Source organism: Vidua chalybeata, chromosome 6 (assembly GCF_026979565.1).
Source record: "Vidua chalybeata isolate OUT-0048 chromosome 6, bVidCha1 merged haplotype, whole genome shotgun sequence".
Taxonomy (NCBI): Eukaryota; Metazoa; Chordata; class Aves; order Passeriformes; family Viduidae; genus Vidua; species Vidua chalybeata.
Genome location: NC_071535.1, coordinates 36,690,016 through 36,709,364, shown reverse-complemented (window position 1 = coordinate 36,709,364; position 19,349 = coordinate 36,690,016). Strand labels below are relative to the sequence as shown.

At 37.4% G+C, this 19,349-nt stretch overlaps 1 protein-coding gene across 1 annotated transcript in view; it reads right to left on the bottom strand.

Annotated features, from left to right (window-relative positions):
- Positions 1 to 2,476: 2,476 nt before the first annotated feature.
- The window catches only part of LOC128789468 (cytosolic phospholipase A2 epsilon-like), a 33,315-nt gene continuing 16,442 nt past the window's right edge, over positions 2,477 to 19,349 (bottom strand). The window contains exons 7-21 of the mRNA XM_053945484.1: positions 17,469 to 17,511; positions 16,950 to 17,013; positions 15,480 to 15,622; positions 15,233 to 15,322; positions 14,471 to 14,508; positions 12,723 to 12,858; positions 10,729 to 10,865; positions 9,345 to 9,567; positions 8,310 to 8,424; positions 7,371 to 7,508; positions 6,991 to 7,098; positions 5,991 to 6,182; positions 5,364 to 5,533; positions 4,174 to 4,360; positions 2,477 to 3,266 (exon numbers count right to left, since the gene is read on the bottom strand). Of these exons, the coding sequence (XP_053801459.1) occupies positions 3,058 to 3,266; positions 4,174 to 4,360; positions 5,364 to 5,533; positions 5,991 to 6,182; positions 6,991 to 7,098; positions 7,371 to 7,508; positions 8,310 to 8,424; positions 9,345 to 9,567; positions 10,729 to 10,865; positions 12,723 to 12,858; positions 14,471 to 14,508; positions 15,233 to 15,322; positions 15,480 to 15,622; positions 16,950 to 17,013; positions 17,469 to 17,511 (1,993 nt within the window). The 3' untranslated portion in view covers positions 2,477 to 3,057. The remainder of the gene's footprint in view (positions 3,267 to 4,173; positions 4,361 to 5,363; positions 5,534 to 5,990; positions 6,183 to 6,990; positions 7,099 to 7,370; positions 7,509 to 8,309; positions 8,425 to 9,344; positions 9,568 to 10,728; positions 10,866 to 12,722; positions 12,859 to 14,470; positions 14,509 to 15,232; positions 15,323 to 15,479; positions 15,623 to 16,949; positions 17,014 to 17,468; positions 17,512 to 19,349) is intronic.

The window sequence follows — 19,349 nt, the reverse complement described above, 5'->3', positions numbered from 1 at the left end:
CACCTGCACCGAAGCACCTGGCTCCGGCACTGCAGAAGGATGGTCTCTGCACTTAGAGTTAGACGGAGATGAAGACTGAAAAGTGATTTGCCCTTCACGGTTATAGGCACTGAACAAATGTTTTACACTTTTAAGCATCCTCATCACTTTTTGAGGAGGCCACAACGCTCTTGCCCACAGGTGAGCGGTCAGCCTGCAGTCCCTTGTGGGGAAGTGACTGGCAGCAGCCAGTCTGTCCAGGACTTCTTTGGCCAAGGGCATCCAAACAGACCAATGTGCATACAAAAGCCTTTTTGTAGCTTTTATTGCTTCTAGGGAGTCTGTGTTCTTTGCTTAAAGATATGTCTGAAAAAGCTTTCATCATATCCATCTCACCTTCCATTTTGCTCTGTTCAGGCAGTAAATTGTCTTTCAGCCAAGCAGATATTGCAGGGACAAATATTGCATTAAACAATTCCCAAATCACCTGTGGGACCTGTGAGAGTTTCCCTTGTAAAGAAAAAGCTTTAAAAGCTCACTTACTTTCTCAAAAATTTTGTTACTTTGTGCATCTGAATTAAGATGCTTCAGTGAGCGACCTCTAAGAAGATATATTTGGGAGGATTAAATAAATGTTGAAATCAATGTTAATTACTCCTCACATTCTCACATACCCTTTATGTCGCCACATTTGTAAGACTTCACTGCACAGGACACTACACAGCATGTGAGCTGGTCCCTGCTTCATTGAGGGAGTAAACAAAATTAGTACACAAGAAGTAAAAAAAAATGGGAGTTTGGATTTTGATTTTGTCTTTTTAAAATCATCCTTGCTATTATAAAAATTAACAGATCAATCAATTTCAAAAAAATCTCATTTCACTTTGCAATGAATTGAGAATCCATTGATAAAGGTAACTCCAATGACATGATATAATTTAATTTCCTAAAATATTTGGCACTTTAAGACATTCTGACCTAAGAACTAGATCCAACAAAGGTCACCCAGACAAATTTTGAACACATTAAGGATGGGTAACTAACAGATCACAGAAGCAGCAGTAAAAGGGAGGTAACCCATAAAGAAAGTATTCCTAGAGAGATGGCAGTTACAAGCCTGCATGTTTTTATCAGTCATCTTGAATATCTTGACATTAAAAATTATATATATATAATTTATATATTTTAATATTTTATATATATATATATATATATATAACAATCACTATTGGTACTCTGTTTCAAAAAGACAATATTGAAACACTGGGGAAACTGAAGAGCTTCAGAGTAATAGGAACTCTCAGAGAGGGAAAGGCAGGTTTTGTGTCAACCAGCAGGACACAAAGAAAAGCACTGTTAATCAGTCTCAGGCTGCATATTGCACCTACCTGGCTTTTTTCCATCCTATTGTTGAGCAAGATTCCCCTGTAAAACAGACTGACACATCCTCCATCCTACTTTGTTTCATTTCCAGCAAAAATGTCTAGGAAACCATGACAGTAAACACAAAGATACCTCTAGAAAGGACCCAGAAGCATCCCAAAAACTAGCTATTCTAGTGTATGGAAGCAGAACCACAACTACAGCTGCCTCACACATGGAGGGACAATAATCTAGATTTAAACATACAATATTGTACCTGAAAGCAGGGTTACACCGTGCTCTTTCAAGTTTCAGGTATATGAACCGAATGAACATGCTCATAAGTGAAAAAAATTTGCCCTCTCCTTCTCCTCTTCCACCCAAAGTGCTCTTAGATGCCCCATCAGCTGGTTATTTTTTTAGAAATAAATCAAATAATCCTTTTCTACCATCCATTACCTAGAACTTCATACCATTAAAAAAAAAAAAAAAATTGTAATTTCTGGTGATAGTCAAGACTATCCTGATCTCAATACTAACTTTGCCCTGGTGACTGTCTGAATTTCCTTGCAACAGTGGAAGTCTTTTATTAACAAAAGGAAGATAATAAAAAACATTTTCTGAGCTCCTGGGACTAATCTCTACATGAATCACAGCTCCACAGTACAAGGCTGATGTTGGGAAAGACTGAGCTTGTGATCTGCCTATTAGAGAGTTGTGAGAGGAGTCTTTGGCAACTACTGTCCCCCAGAAGACCTCTAGGTTTTTTTATAATGAGAAACCAATATCTCAGAACAATCCCTGCAAAGACCATTTTCCTCTAAGTGTTGAACAGGTGTGAAAGGTATGTCTGGAAAAGATCCCAAAAGGGTCTCTCGCATTGCCTATTCTGCACAAAGAGCTAGTAGCCACTTCCCATCTTATGAAACACGGGCAGAAATCACAAGGTCATCCTTCAGGAACAGTAAAGGCAGGTAAAGATGAGTGAGACAGGACACTCAGCAGAAACTCCAAGAGAAAAGTAAAGGAAAGTTGGGTGATACGTCTACTGTTTAGGCTGAATATAAGTGGTTCTGGGAGCAGCAGCTCAGAGAGCACATGTTTGATCTGAAACAAAGATAATCTAATTCAGGGATAATTTTTTATTGATGGTGAAAACTGTATAAATTTTAACAACACTGATACTAACTTCAGAAACTTATTTTCAAAGACTTGTGAAGACAGTTAAATAAAAATCTCATAGTGGACAGACAATCAAATCAGAGATGACAACCTTCAATAATTAAATAAGCAAAACCAGCACAATGAATTAGTTATTTACCAAAGAAATTCCAGTTCAAGGGATTGTTGTTCTGCCACACAGAAAACACACCATTTAAATACTATTTTGATACAAATTTTAATGTGCCACATAATTCATTATTATCTTCCACAACATTATAATAATTTATATTGAATACATAACAATTAGTAAAGTAACTTGGTAACAAAACTAAAAACAAATGTACTGCTTTGAAGTTTGTTTTGGATTAAACCACTGGTAAATTCCAATCTGTTTGTCTGAAGAGCCATGTAACTAGAGTGGAGTCCAGAATGTCCTTAGGATGATGTGATTTCCACTGCAGTATCACGGATAAGAATCAAACATCTTGACCTCACCAAACCATAGACAACCCAAGAAACACCACATGAAAGACTGAAGATAGTGTGTGGTGGCTAATAATTCCGCTGCTTCCTCCGTGCCACTGCCAAGCGCAAGGCCTGAATAATCAACTTCTCATTGTTCAGGACGTTGTAATCTGTCAGTTTCACCAGTTTGTCAAAATTCTCTTCACTGAAACAGACCTCTCTTGTTGTAAATGGGGAGAGGATGCTGGAGACATCAACTTTGCCTTCAGCCATCTCTTCAGGACTCCTTTCCACACCTAAGGAGACAAACCACAGGGAGATGTACCAATAAGGTTTTATTGCAATATGTGGCTCCTATCTGTGTTTACATAATATAGGCAGAAAAGGGGGACTTGGAAGGAAAGATATAATTTGCCAGAGGCAAGTAAAAATACTGTGCTCGTAGCACTGTATTCTTCAGCACCTGGATCAAGCCTCTGTCCAAATATGATTTTACATCATTTGACATTTACATCACTCAAACAGCTTGAAGTTAGAAGAACATTAGCAGCAGCAATGCTAGACCACTGCTGGGACAACACAGTCTTTTTTACCCAACTAGAAAAGCACAAGCAAAAAGGAAACCAGATACTCTTATACTAGACAAAATAATAGCCACCTCACTGAAAGTTCAGAAGAAATAATTGCACTCAGACAGAGGACATAATTAAATTAAAACCAAAGATCTCTCCCCACTCAAGGCTCAGTCTGGGAGATTGCTTTTAAATATGTGAAAAAATCTTGAATGAATGGGCTTCACACAAAAACCAGCAGAAGGTTTTTTCTCATCTTTGTTTGCAAGCAGCAGTGCATGACAAGTCCATGTCTGTAGAGCAAAACATCTTGTGTTGTGAACCTACCCTTCAAGGTGTAGAAGTATCAGAATTTTTGCTTTCACACTAACTAGTAGTGTGAAATAAACACTAACTAGTTGTTCTTGTGAAATAACTGCCTGTGCTTTAAGAATCTCAAGTGCTTTAAGAAAGTCTCTGGAGTTCATATAGTTCAGATGTACTGACACAGAGGAGTTTTTTTTTCAGTGATGAGACCCATGCTGGCATTGGAAAGGTCAGAGATGACAGTGACAAACACATTAGATGTGAAATGGAAAGAATTCACTAGGAAAACAACTTTTTATTAAAATTGCTATCACAGATGACTCACCAGGAGCTTTATATTTCTTGAAGGTGTCATTTACTAGGGGAAAGAAAAGCACTGTTGGAGCTTGTGGACTGTCAGCCTCTTCAAACACATAGCACTCCTTCAAGTTTTCCCTGTCTTCCTCACTTATCTCAATTTTGGGAAATGGAATTTCTTGCTCTGAGAAGTACTTCGCAATCTGATCCAGAGGCTGGATGAAAGAAAAAAGATATATATATATAAAATTATTATAAACAATCAAAACTGGTACAGAGACCTGGATATTTTAAACTGTAGCAGCTAACAGGAATATTCTAAGGTTTGAATCTCCCTCTGGCAAAATATTAAATTTCAGATGGAAACAATCATAACCACACCAGACATTGCAGCTTATCTTATTTTCCACATTGCTTTAGGCAAAACAAGAAAACAGTCACTTTCTCTGAACTTGAAAATGAATCCAAAACCCAGAGGTCTGATTTTATGATTCCACTGAAAGAAGTTCAGAAGGGGAAGGCAAAGAAACTACAAGAATGGAGAAGAAACACATCAGTCCAAATTACTCTGCATCATTGTCTTGACTTCTTTATTATTTACCACTTTCCCCATCTTTCTGTCCTCTGCATAATTGGTGTTCCTTGATAATGACTCCCTATTAATAAATACACTTACCAACAATATCTTGTGACCTCATAAAAAAACTTTAACAGCTATATTTACTATAAACCTTTGTATATTTATATATACAACACTATTATATTATTTCAAATTATGAATCAATCTGGCATTAGCCACTACATTTCCATAGGAGTGGTATGAGATATAAAGGCCAAGACAGGTTTTCTCATTTAGTCTGTTAAAGTGTTTTCAGGACTTTCCACTGCCTTTGTAATTCGTTCAGTACAAGGATAACCAAAATCAGTAGCAGAGTTTCAGACCACTCCATCAGTTTATAATATAATCCATCCGTTTTTAAAAACTATTGGATCCACTGCAGTGAAGACCTTGATGATTTTGAAATGCCTATATCCATCATCATCTTCTAATATCCTTCTTAGTTACAGAGAAATAAATTGCCTAATGATCTAAATAATAAATTAGATAATAATCTAATTCACATTCCAGTACTGAAAAGTTAGGTGTTTTACCTGACAATTGGTAGAGACCAAAAGACCATGAAGGAAAAAGATCTCAGATACCATGGCTTTTCTTACCAGTGTTTGGGACCCTCCGCTGTAATTCAAATGGAGGATGACATCGACCTCCCTCTTTGATCTCAAAAGTGGTGGGTAGCTGGTATTAATGAAAAAGCCAGTATCAACCAGGGAGAGCTCATTGTCTGCTGTTTCCATCAGTTTATTTGGAAAGGAGTCTATCACTGTGTCTGAAACATAATTATTTATCATTACTACAAATAAAACACAAGAACTGATTTCTCCTCTGAAGGAAGGTGAGGAATAAAGAATCAAGAATTTTGCCCTCACTCTAGCTGTACTTATTTACAGGAGTAAGTGACATACTACTGCTTTTTCCTTCCCCCTTCCTGGGCACCACAGGCTGCTTTAGCCCTAGAGGGGAGATCTCTCCTGCTACCTTAGGCTGGGCTCACTTTATCCACAGGAACATAATCCCCAGACAACCAGATACAATTTCACTCTTCAACAGCCCCCACCAAAACTGAAATACTGTTTAAATCTGGCTTTCATGTTTTCCATTTGTAAAAGAAGAAGTGGCATTTCAGAAGTCAGTCTCAGCTCCTCCTCTTTGTTGGAAATCCTAAGCGAATACCAGAACCTAAACCTTCTTAGAATATTACTGAAAAGCATGCTGGTTTACTGTGCCTTTCCAGGTAGAAAATCCTTCACTCTCCAGGTACTTGTTATGCAGCTGGAAGCCTCTGATAAAATTGGGATACTGTGCAATGGTTGGACGTCCTGTTAAGACATCTCGCAGAGTGGAGGAGAAGACACTTGAGGGAGTGAATAGACACGTGTCTACTTCATAGGGATTCACAGACAGAAAGGGCTCTTCTGCTGCAAGATGGAAAGAAGAAATTTTAAGTTTAGGATAATTTTCTGAAATGATCAATATTTTTAAAAATTGAGTGACTAATAACAACAGGTATCATCATCATCCCCCACTCCAAAGTTAATCAAACATAATTATAAGCCCTTAAGGTCTATGCCACCAAATAAAATTCATCATTAGACAGTGAATTAAATGACCAGCTGACAGGCAGTAAGGCTGACAGACAGTAAGGACCACCTTCCACTCTAAGCTTCCTCAAATGATGTCCACCTCTACTCTAGCATGTGGTGGAGGGGAGAGAGTAGTCCCAAAATATATGGGAGACCTGTCAATAGGACACCTTCAGAATGCATGTCGGTGTCACCCAGCGTCAAGTAAGTTAGGAGACCAGTCACTACAGGTTCCCTGTGCAATTAACAGCAAGAGCAAGCTTTTCCCATGGGTAGTTCAGTGGGGAAATCAGCCCTCTGCAAGATCTGTTTTCTCTACCCATGTTATTACTGGCCAAGGAGGACCATATCCTAATTTAACAATTGTAAGATGTGTTTTTGATACAATATTATTTTTATATTTCTGATGGAGACTGGTTTTGTGTCTGTATGACCTTCAGGAAAAAGTTCAGCTTTTACAAAGCTTTTTCAAAGAAGCGCAATTTAGTTTTAAATCAGGCAGAAAAAAATTCTTAGTTGACATCTCTGCTTCTCTTTCCTCATCTTTTACTCTCTGACTTTGACAGCATTTCTTTATGCATTAGACATCTTCACAGAACATAAGCAATACATACCAGGGGTGCAAAAAATTTTAAAATCTCACCTATATCTTTTACTCTGTCTCTGGTCCATCTGCACCAGAAATCTTCTGAATCAGCAGCCAAATTCCAGACATACATTGCATCTATGGAAAATATACTGCTCCACATGCCTATAACATGAAAGAGGAATAGAAGCTGATTGATGGAGTGGCCTCGGAAGAATCTTAATTGATACATACCTTCAGTTCTTCCCATTGGATACTTCCTTTCCGTCTGTACAGATGCCTTTGTGGGCATACATTGTGAGTACATCCTTGCTAATGTAAAGTCACACCTGCTCAACCTGTCTGCCGGTGTCTTCCCAGTGGTGCCCACCACAGACCATGTTCTCACCCATATCAGCTGTCTCTCCAGTAGACCATCTTTCCCCAAGGCAAGTCACCTTGCATATAGCAGATCCGAGTCTCTGAGAGCTTCTTCACCATCCTTCCCATAAAGAATTGACTTCCAAAGTGTTCTGCGCGAATAGATGCTCCGTATTTCAGCAGACCAACTTCATAAGGAGTGAACTCCAGCCACTCTATGGCAACAGCAGCCAGACCGTGAAAAAGCAACATGTTAGACAATGTGTTAGATGATACTAAACAGAGGAGTTCCAGGAAGCAAACACAATGAGAAAGACACTGGCTAGTTCAGAGCATGCCATTCACCAGCCGTGGCTGTATCTGTATTGCCAGCAGTACTGATGCCATGATGTCCTTCCACACTGTGGCAGGGCAGCTCTAGGCTGTGATACAGCAACCTCCAGCAAAAAAGCCCTGGTCTGAATGAAACCACAGGCATTCCCTTAATAGACGTAACCTTACCCCAAAGTATGTGTTGCTCATGCATAACTTGTTTCCTTTAGGGTTCTAGTGACAGAGAGCTTAGCATACACTTGGTGCCATGTACTTAGCTGTACATGTTAAACAAATACTGTGACAATTAATAGTAGAGGAAATAGTGATTTTCCTGACATTGGACCCAAAAATCCAAAGTTTTTTCTTTAATTGTTCAAAATAAGACCACATGGAACCATCTAGAATTTGTTTCATTCATTTTTGTGACAGGATAAACTGTGTGACTTTGACATCTTCTGTGGTATAACTATGTTTCCACTTTTAGGAAAATAAAGAATTCAAATTCTAAACATGAAACACATTTGGATTTTTTTTTTAAGTTTTGGTCACTATTATCTGAAAATTTAATTACTTATTTGGGGTTTTATTTGCAATTGGCATGAAAAGACTATAGTATTAATAAATCTGTTTATATCCATATCATCTTAGTTTAGAACATTTAAATTATACATTTATTAAGAAATCTAAATCATAACCATTACCTCTGAATGCCTGGGCACTATAGTTGGACTTGAGGTTGATGGCCACATAGATGGGCAGTGGATTCTGGCCATTATCCACTGCCTGACGCTGGTCTGAGAGTCTATGCTCGTCTTTCTGGTTTTGATTAAAAAGGGTTAATGGAATGAGGTGAAAAACAACTTGCACTTCAAATAATATAACATGAATGATCAGCCCTAGCCAGCCTTATTCAAGTTCTCCTTTCCATTCCCAGGTAACTGGATTGTTCTGAAATATCTGCCATGGGATATTCCAAATTTGTCAAGTATCCCATAAGAAGCAGCTACACCCTATATGAGTTCTCAGATTTTGCGATATGCAGAGAAGTTGATTGTAGATTCAGCCAGGAAAAAAAAAAAAAATACAGTTCCAGGGAAAATCACGCAGCTAAGTGAAAGGTAAAATTCTTTCCTTGGCTGGGTCTTAGCAAAGAATTGATCATATTTTAAGGTATTTTACAAATATATGCATATTCAAGAATATATTCTATTGCACATGACATTTTAAGACTTCATTGTACAAACTTAAACCAGAAGGAAACTGTTTAAGATACACTATTTTTAAATTAATAAAATTTCTTAAAACTTGGTATCATATTTAGAAAATGGTCTTTCTCACTATGTGAACCATATGCAGTCTATACCTAGGTCACTTTATGAATGCATATCTTCATTTATGCTAGAGAAGCAAATTATTTCAAATTTTCAAGTGCCTCTTCTAGTCAGACTATTTTATGTCCAAAATTATTTACTTACAATTCAAAATATTTTTTCAGGGTACTTCTTTTTTTAAGGAGAAAGAACACCTTTAACTGTTATGACATGGCTCCTTCACTTCAAGGTCAGCCTCTCTTTACATCTAGAGCAATGTTTCAATAATGGATCTAAATATATAATATATAATCAACTGCTAAACTAATTATTTGCATCAGTATTAGTGAATGGCATCCAGGATTTATTTTCTTCTCCAATGCAGCTACAGAAGCTCAGCAGGTATGTGGAAAAAAGGAGCAATACCTTATCGTGTAGCATGGATTCAATGACAAGACCCCAAAGGTCTATGAAAGAAGTGTTATGTCCTTCTTTAGTCCTCTCCATTAGGTCATTGTAATAGTACTTCAGACAATCCAAAGAAAAACAGCAGATCTTGGATTTGGTTACTTGCTTGCGAGCTTCCTTGATTGCATCCTCTAGATATTTTTGTGACCAATTAGCATCTTCATATAAGTTGGCCATGGTCCTGAAGAAATGTTAGTAGAAAACAATGAAAGAGGTGTAATGCTGTGGTTTGCTTTCAGAAAACAGATGTGCAACCTGTTTCTTAATTCTTATGGGATTCACACTTAAAATACTATAATTTCAGGAGCAAACAAAACCTCCAAGCTTTCCTGGTTTGGATGTATTAATAGGGGTTCAAAAATTATCTTGAAATTCAAGGGAGAAAAGAAACCAAGACCCAAGGCTATTAAATTCAAAGGTTCCACAAGTATTCATCAAATCTATTTCCTGGAGGGTGGGGAGTATTCCACGGAGCAGTCACTACTACTCTGCTCTAGTTCTGCATCTGTTCCCATATATCTGCCAATGGCTTGTGCCAGCAAGAAAACTGGGCAGTTCTGGGCATGTCCTCATATGACCATTCTTACTTGTCCCCTTAAAATCATAACACAGACAGGTACATTCAGATCTCCACATACATACAGAGACGTTAAAAGAAAGTTTAGACTTACATTGAAGTTCGGACTTACATAAAGTGATACACAACTCAGTGAAAAAAAATTCTCCACTTCCAAACAGGTGTAGAGGAGTGGGGGTACCTAGAACCTACTTGATTAAATACTTCAGTTATTTTAAGTATGACATCATCTGCTCTATGCCCACTGGGAGAAGAGAGCACATCACAACAAGCCACCATATCTGCAGTCTCTCCAAGGTCAGTAACTTGATATCATTTGTTGGCCTTTTGTGACAATATTAATTCCTCTAGCACCAAATACATCTTTTACCAGAGGGAGATGCACTGTAAATCCAAAATGGAAGTGAGAATAACCAGCAAATGGCAGGCATAAATTCTTCTTCCCATCTTCAATTTCCAGTCTAAAGACAAATTCATTGTATTTAGTCTAAGGTATAACTGATAAAATATGAAAAGGGAATAGAGCATTTAGATGAAGATATGAGGCATAAACTGAGTCAGTGTGGTGACAAAAGCAGTTGATGAGTGTGGTGGTTGAGCTCTTACTCAGTATGTTTTGTTTCTTTGCTCCAGGTGGACAGAGAGTAGCTTGTGGGGAGAATGGAAATTCTTTTGCTTTGCTAAGTGCCATATAAGCTAATAGTATTGTACGGAGTCAACAGTATTGAGCAGAGAACACAAAAAGCTTGTTTGGGTCATTCTCACCATGTGGTACCCGATAAACCCCCGATGTAGGAAATGCAGTCTAAGAGGTTGAGTTTCTGGAGGCCCAGCAGGCTGCCGTACATCGCTGTGAGTGATCTCGTTCCTCCCCCGGTTGTCGTAATGGCCACCACTGGCACCTGGTCAACACATCAAGGCAGAAGGAGCAAAAGCTGTGCATAAGTTAGACACAAACAGCCCTTACTGTGGAAATCAGATAACAGGTCGAAGGCATTGATACAAGCAGGGATGCTACTTGGCATGAAAAGGATGTGATTGCTGCAGAAGGCTCTTTCGCCACCGCCTGACTGCTGTAAGAAGGAAGGCTCTCAGATGGGGTGGGAAGGTGTTTACTTAACATACAACTGGAAATGAACCTCATCACCCTGGAATTTTTTTTTCAAAGTGTATTATTAGAAGCTGTCAGGGAAAATACAGGATTTTCCACACTGGAGCAAGTTAGGGATCCATGATTCTGCCTCTAACAATGACCAGTGTCACACAGGAATGCACAGCACCCTACAATCAGCCAGACCACACAATAGCCAAAGCCTTCCTGGCCCCAGGCCATTAATTACTTTATGTCCTGAAGCACAGTCATTGATAGGGTTTCCCCCTCCATGATCCAAGTGTAATTGAAGAGACAGACTATTCTTCTCCTTATCTTTTCCTGATCTAGTACACCCTTTGCTTTCGTTAGCATCCAGAGTGTGGATGCTTACACACCCCATGGAAAATATCTATTTATACCTTTCAAGTATTAGCTTCTAATTTCTTAAAGGAATCTGTGTTCCAAAGTCAATGAATAGAACATGAAGGAAATAATTCTCCTGCTCTATGAAAAAAACAAAAGCTCAGAAAAATGAGAAAACAGATGTTCTTCAACCTGTAAACTCTTTAAGATCTTAAATCTAGGAAATTTTATAAAATAATAATGAGGAAAATCTCATAATCTTAACTAAAGTCAGAATAAACTCCAAAAATTATATTCTGGGGTTTATATTTTCTAACCTATGTTTTTAAAAGTTAAAACTCTAATGATTTTTTTTCAGTTCAAATATAAGTCAGTTAATAAGGTAGAGGGGATATTTTCCCATATTTCTGGAATTAAACCCATGAATAGGAGAGCCACAGTAATTAGATCTTTCAGAAAACAGTTTTCTATGTGTGAGGAAACTCTCAGACAGCTTGTAAAAATTGTTAAAAATGTTTTTTTCAACTTTGTTGAAAACTTTGTTTCCTGTATTATTCTCTGTTCTGAAATCCAAACTAATATTTTTGAATCACATTTTCCACAGCACTCTATTTTTAACTGTCAGCTAAAGAGTGTTCTTGCTGTTGGTATATTTGTACTTTTCTGAGTGTCAGCAACCCAGTTAGGCATCAGCGGTTGCAAAGCTTATGACTCAATTACAGAGGCAGGAACAGGGTCAAGAGTGATACAGCTAAACTTACAATCAGATATTTCTTCTACAACTCAGTGATGCTGTAAGATCCACTCTTCTTTGCCAGATTGATGGTTTTATTCTACTCCTCATTTTTCCCAACAATACAGCTATTATGCTGCAGAAACCACTCCAAGAATTTTTATTCAGACATCTGTGTGTAAACTTTTGTTTCTCCCCCTCAAAACCCTTTACACACATGCCATGGCTACCACCTTATCTCTGTGTTAAGGCCCTCTGTTTTGCAGGCAGCATCCCCCAGCTGTTCCATGTCTACCCACTATAAATTTTCCTCCTGAGACCCATGAACAATATCCAGAATAAACAGGAATGTACTGTTTGAGGAGCAGTTGAGAAGTTTTTGGATCCATAAAGACATTATCCTGCCTCCTCCACTCCGCTACATAACAGACCACACCTTGTCTTGCTCATGCCTGGCCCTAGATGACCAAACCTGGCCCACATCAACAGGACTAATTAAGCTGGGATTTTATTTGCTGTTGTAATTTGTTCCCCTGAGAGCAGTTGCTATCAGGGACTGTATTGGCTTGCCTCATGCTCTTTCAGATCCTCTTCCAAATTAAGAATCTTTTTCAGAGCAGCAGCAACATATTTCTTCCTTTTCCGCAGGAAGTTCTGCTCCTCCATGCACAGGCTAAACCCCAAGCGCACATCCAGGTCTCCTGAGCTGGAACAGACAATGGGATAAATGGATGCACACATCATTTATAGCTGATTTCAAGATCTGTAGGGCACGTAATTAAAAAAAAAAAATCTGTAAAGCAAGTTATTTCCAAGTCTGTGTATTGATAAACAAAAGAAGAAAAACAAACCAACAAAAAAAAAAAAAAAAAAAAAAAAAAAATTTACTGCCAGCAAGAAATAGCAGTGTGGATGAAGAGAAGTTTCCAAGGTACTTTAGATCTCTTGTGAACATGGACAAAAAGACAAGACACCCAAGTCAGGGAAAGATCACCAAAAGGACTAATTTTAAAAGTATTTTTTTCTGTACCCATTCCTGTTTATCTATAACATCCTGGAAAATTCAAGTGATAACATTATCACCTGTTCTCAGGTTTTGACAATCCACTAACAGCATTTAAAGTGAGGGTTCTAATGAGTTATGTGATGAAGCTTGAACTGCAGAGCAAGCATCACCCCTTCCTCAATCTCTTGGGAATTCCAGCCTTTCACCTGTGTCCTGAACATATTCCTAGATAAGTACTCACAGGCTTCATCCTGCAATATACAAGAATAGCCATCACTTTTTTTTTTCACATGTGCGAACACATGGAATTTTGTCCCTTGAGTAATGTGAAGCACAAGCAAAAGAAAATTCAGGAAAAAAGGTGTAAACCCAATCAAATTGCAGCTAATGTTATGTGCCTACAGTAACATAAATACACTTATTACTGAGAATAACACTAAATATTGACCAAACCTTCTGGGTCACATCACCCTCTGGTGGCTGCAAACTCTGTCCTGAAAATAATTTTTACCAATATTTCACAATATTAATGTTTCAAGGATTAATGCTACTAACCTCTTTTCTCCAACAAATTTGATTTATCACACAGTGTAATTTTGAAAACAGAATAAGGTCAAATTATTTACCTTACAAAAACAAACAACTCCTTTAGCAGTAGATTAACATTTTTCTTGCTTTCTTTCTATATTTGTGTCTGTTAAATTTAGAGGTCAATATATTTTGTTATGGGAGTTTTCTCGTGCTGTGAAAATCCACCCTGCTTTCCTTCTGTAAATCATCTCATAGTGGGGGTGCTGTGAACCACAGGCAGTTTTCAGCTCTACCATAAAATGTCACTGTCTTCAATTTTACCTATCACTGGTGCAATTCTGTCCCTGCAAGTGGGTTGGCAGAGGTGCAGCTGGTCAGGTCTCAGCTCCCATTCTGCTCAGTGAAGCAGAAGGGGCAGAAGGCAGGCTAAAGTTAAAGGCTTGGCAAAGTTAAAGACTGATAGAGGTTATACCAGTGCTTGTGCAGATCTGACAATTCACATAAATGGGGAATAAAATAATATGTGAATAGTACAGTTCTATTCATGTGTGAGAACAACAGGCATAAAGCCAACTAATTTACTTTGAATGAAGGCTCACAGACTCCTGCTGAACTGCACAGTGCTGTAAGTGCAGCAGACTTGCACTTACCTCAGGCACCACGTGAGCACAGCACACAGCACTCACGCAGTACGTGCTCATCTCTGCTCCTATCACAGAAAAAGCCTACATAACCAGTTTACAGTAGTCCTGGGTGACAGGACAAAAAGAGGCTATCTTACCATTTTCTCGCTGTCAAGCACAAGTGAAATGAATTATCCTGGAAAATGAGAAAGGTAAAGGTAATTACTACCAAATTTTAAAACATTTCTCTCCTTCAAGTTCGGGCGACACTCAGACTAAGGGAGCTGGTCCTCAAATAATAAATCATTTGGCTAAGGACATTATTTTTATACAAATAACCAAAGCCTCCCTGCCCTGGAATCAAATTTTCTCTTCTCTAATAAGCCTGTGTGTTTGGGACAGGTAGTGTGCCACAAGCTTGCATGCTTACTCCACTTCCTAGTTTGCACATTTAGGAGGGACAACAAGAATAAGAAAAGTTACCTTATTAATTTTTTTTTTTTAATACACACAAAAGCACCCCCAATATCAATATTTAGACAAACTAAAATCTGAATTAAGCCCATAATCTGGATTGGTCTTTTTTCAGTTCTTAGCCAGTATCACCCCAATATATTAAAAAAAAAAAAAAAAAAAGTGGTTTTGCATGGATGTGCATTTTACAGTCATTTCTTGTTCCTTGAAACCATTTAATTCTAACTGTAGGATGCAGGTTTGCAATGACTGTTGTATTATTAAAATAATGGTTAACCTGTTCTTCCTTAAAGCTGAATATGGCAACCTTAATTTTTTTTTAACATTTCTAATGAATAGCTGCACAATTTTATACAGTGATTTTGTTTACATGGTAAGTTTATTTCTAGCAGGACAATATTAAGTACATTTTAAAATACATATTTCAAAAGGTTCACAGCACTCACCTCTTCTAGTATTACTTCTTTCTGCAAAGGGAGTGAATTCAGGGGGAAAGAAAAGACCCCAGATTTCTCTGTTTCATTTCCACCAGCCAGCTGAAAAAATGTAAAAAAGCAATTGGGTATGAATACATGAAAGGTTTATCATCTCTAGAACTTCTCCACTCAGAAGGCTAGTTCAATATACTGGTTCTATTAATTTCTCATTCTAATTTCATTTGAGTTAATAAAAATAGACAGAAGGAGAACTTACCTCTTCTGGTAATATGACATCCAGCCTTGTCTGGTCATTTATGATGCAGTGAAATATGATTATATGAAGGCTGGGGCCAGAGTCCAGCAAAATCTTCTGACTTCCTTCATGTGATCCTTTCACTGTAAATGTAAGCTCTGGGTCTAAACAGAGAGGCAAGGAACAAGCAGAATTTTAGCTATTGCAAGCAATCACACATAACTAATTAAAAAACCCAACCTTCACTTTTTGTTGAATTTTTCTTACACTACAATCATTAAGTAGACTTCAGGTGGCAAAAATAGGGTGAAAACTGATCTAAATATCTTAGTGAATCTATATAAATAATCAATGTACAGAATTCACGGGTTTTTAAAATACTATAGCTTGCTATTTGTCAGATGCTTTCCATGAATAAATTAAACCAAGATTTGGATTTAGAGGAGTGTCAGTTTAAAGGCATTTTGGATTATTCATGTTGCATAAAAGTCATTTATTTGATGTCAGTCTGTTCTGGTTCACAGTACACATTTTGTAATATTAAGACTAACAAATAATTCTATAAACCCAAAATTCAATCAGACTACTTGGCATGTGCCCCCACACCACCAAAACTGAAACAACCTGCAGGTTGTGTTTCTTGTACAGAAAAGCCTTTATGTTTACAGAGAGATCATATGCTGTTCTCCTGCAAGATCACAGCCAAGAGACATGTAATTTTAGGTCAACCTTTCCTCCCCACGTTACATCTCAGTCTGAAACTTCCTGTAATGCAATTCAGTCATTGCTACCATTTTCTTCATAGAAGTCAATTTTCCATTCACAAATTAACTCAGAACAGTCATGAGTCTTTGAGATTTGCCCCAGGAGCAGCATTACACAAGCTACTCTTCATTTAAATAAACGTAAAAACTAGTGAAGAATCCTGCTGTATTTGTTAGAGCTATATTTTATAGACAAAGCACTGTTTTGGTGATTCAATGGTAGCAGACGTCTTCCCTGCAATTTGAGAAGACCCCTTTGATACAACTTTGCATTTAAACTTAGGTTGATTATTTTTATTAAGGAACCTAAAAAAAGTCTCCTTCAGAACCCTAAATATGCACAAACTTTGTACATACTCAAACCCAAATCAAACACATGGGATAAGATTTCTACATATTAGTTATAACATAATTTTAAAAGATTCCACTTAGAAAAAATTGTTTTGAACAAACAATAAACAAAGAGAATGAACCTCATTTTTCCAAGTTTTTCAGTCTAGTATACGTGGCTCTATTTTTGCATCGGTTTAAGGTTTGCCTCATAACTAAGCTCTTGACAAACTTGAATTTTGACAGATACAATCTTTTTGCAAGGTGGGGCATGGCAAAACTAAGTATTATATGACACAGAGCAATGTGCACAACAGATTATTAATTTTTTTCAACATCTGTTACAATGACTGAATCACAACACAAGAACAATAGGCTAATGAAGCAATAACCTCACTTGTGGATTGCTGCTTCAGCTTCCCTGTATCCACTCTAACCTCCAAACAGGAAACCTCACGTGCCTGCAGCAAGAGAGGATGAATGATGATTGAGAGAAGTGTAAATGTCATTGCAAGTGATTCATTCTGTTCCCAACCAACCCCTCTGGTTGATCAATGAGCAAGACAATCATTATCTATTACTATGACTTCAGATAACACGAGGGCAATAGTGATATGGTATTTCTTTCCAAAACTGAAATGCAGAGGAACAACTCATGAGCTGCTTGAACTTGGAGAGACAATTAAGCAAAGAAGATGAGCCCTATTCAAAATAATGACTGTATTAACATATGGGACTATTTTTATGAGCATTGTAACACTTTCTTAATTAACTCCTGATAGTTCTGAGCCTGTCATTTATAGAAGAAAGTAGGTGGCAGTACTGGGTTTGGGACACAGCTCAAAGTTTCCAGAGTTAGAAACATGAACACTTGTTATTCAGACACAAGAAAAATCATAATAAATATGTACTTTACCACTAGTACTCCATTTGTAATAATGCCATCAGGAAAGTCCAGACTGAAAAAAAAAAAAAAAAAAAAAAAGGAAGATAATGTCATGGGTGGGAAAACTCAGACAAATACTTAAGTCTATGGTTAACACATTAGGTCTCACATGACCTTTGACATTTCTGACTTTAACATTCTCACTCAAAAATACTTTAAAGCTTAGGATTAGATGATAAGGTGAGTTGCAGTTTTTTCCATCCACTCATGATAAAATATGAAGCTGGATTTATACTCCTGTGGTCTTACACATTTGCTTCAGTAAACCATGCAATAATATTGGTATGAGACATATTGATTTTGAGGACAGCTGCAGCTGTTAAATCTATCTTGATTCTTTTGAGCATTACAGAGTTTTACCCCGGTTTTTGTACTTCAAAAACTAATACAACTGCCTAGCTTTCCACATCTATAAAAAAATTACCCTAATGGCAGGAAAAATTGTACTTACCTCTATGAAGTGACTGCAAATCACACATGAGATTGTAATAGGTCACTGTATGTATAGATGTGTTTCTACATCTAGGGGCAGGGTGAATTCATATACTGCAGCCAACAATTTCTACATTCTAAAATATTTTTCCATCAGAAAAACCAGGCAGTGTCTCATTAAGGATATCTCATAAGTTACCATATCATTAAATTACAGATTTAAATTCATATAATGTCTCAAGAACTGAGATTACTCCAAAGTGAATACATATATGTATGTAACTTGTCAAGGACTGAGCACTGACTCCCCAACCTACTGCAGAGAATATGAGCTGTTTATTCAGACTTTGCAAGCCATGGATTACACATTTTGAGGTCTCATCTAGTTCTGTACTTGATGCATATATTTTATCTCAGCTGAAATTAAACAATTCAATTCCTTAAAAATTAGATGAATGACATTGTTTTTATCAACTTAAAGTGAAAATTTACCACAACAATTAGATTTCAGTATAAACACACATGATAGCATTTACTCAGAATTGCAAAGCTCATAAACAGTTTGAAGTTTTGTTTCCAAGTCAGTATTTCCTTTAAGAGAAAAATATGAACGGGCTAAATACAGTGCAGAAAGAACATTAAGAACATTCTGGAAAACTTTCCGTTATAAGAAAACATCAACAACAAAACTCAAGCAAACACCTCTGGTCAAAACCCCCCAGTTATAAACTTTAAAATTCTGTAATTTCTTTTGGAAATGTATTTCTAAAGAGTTCAAAGAACATTGGTAAGAAATTGGTAAAAATGTACTCAGTGTTTCCATTTGCATACAGGTAAATGTGTGCAAGCACCACTCCAGTTTTGCTTTAGACACAAATTTTTGTACTTAATTACTATTTTGTAGTCAGATAGTTGTAACATTACATGACATGTGGTGTCATTGTCCTCAAATAACTCATTAAAACATCAAGTAAAGCAAGAAACAGCATGATAGATATTCAAAGACTTCAGTCAGCATTCCCTGGTGAAATGAAAGTGCAAAGACAGGTAAAGATATCTGTTCATGGAGGTAAACATCCAGTAAAGTGTAGTATTATTTGAGTAGCTGGTATCAGCAAAGTGTAAAGTTAGGTTCAAAGTTTGGAGGCCCAAGGCAAACCCTGATCTTCAAACAGGGTGGGAGAACCTGCATTATTGTACAGAACAGAGCAGAGCTTGGAAGACCCCTGGGAAGAACCAGGACACCTCAGTCATGAAGGACCAATGGCTGAGATGTCTCTATTGGGCTGTCACCTCTGCTGCCACCACTGTAAGGACGCCCAGATGCTGTCACTTGTTAGTTACTCCCCACACTGCTCTTTTAACTTTTATATCCCAAATTTCAAGGCTTCTACTAGCCACAGCATAAGACAGACACTT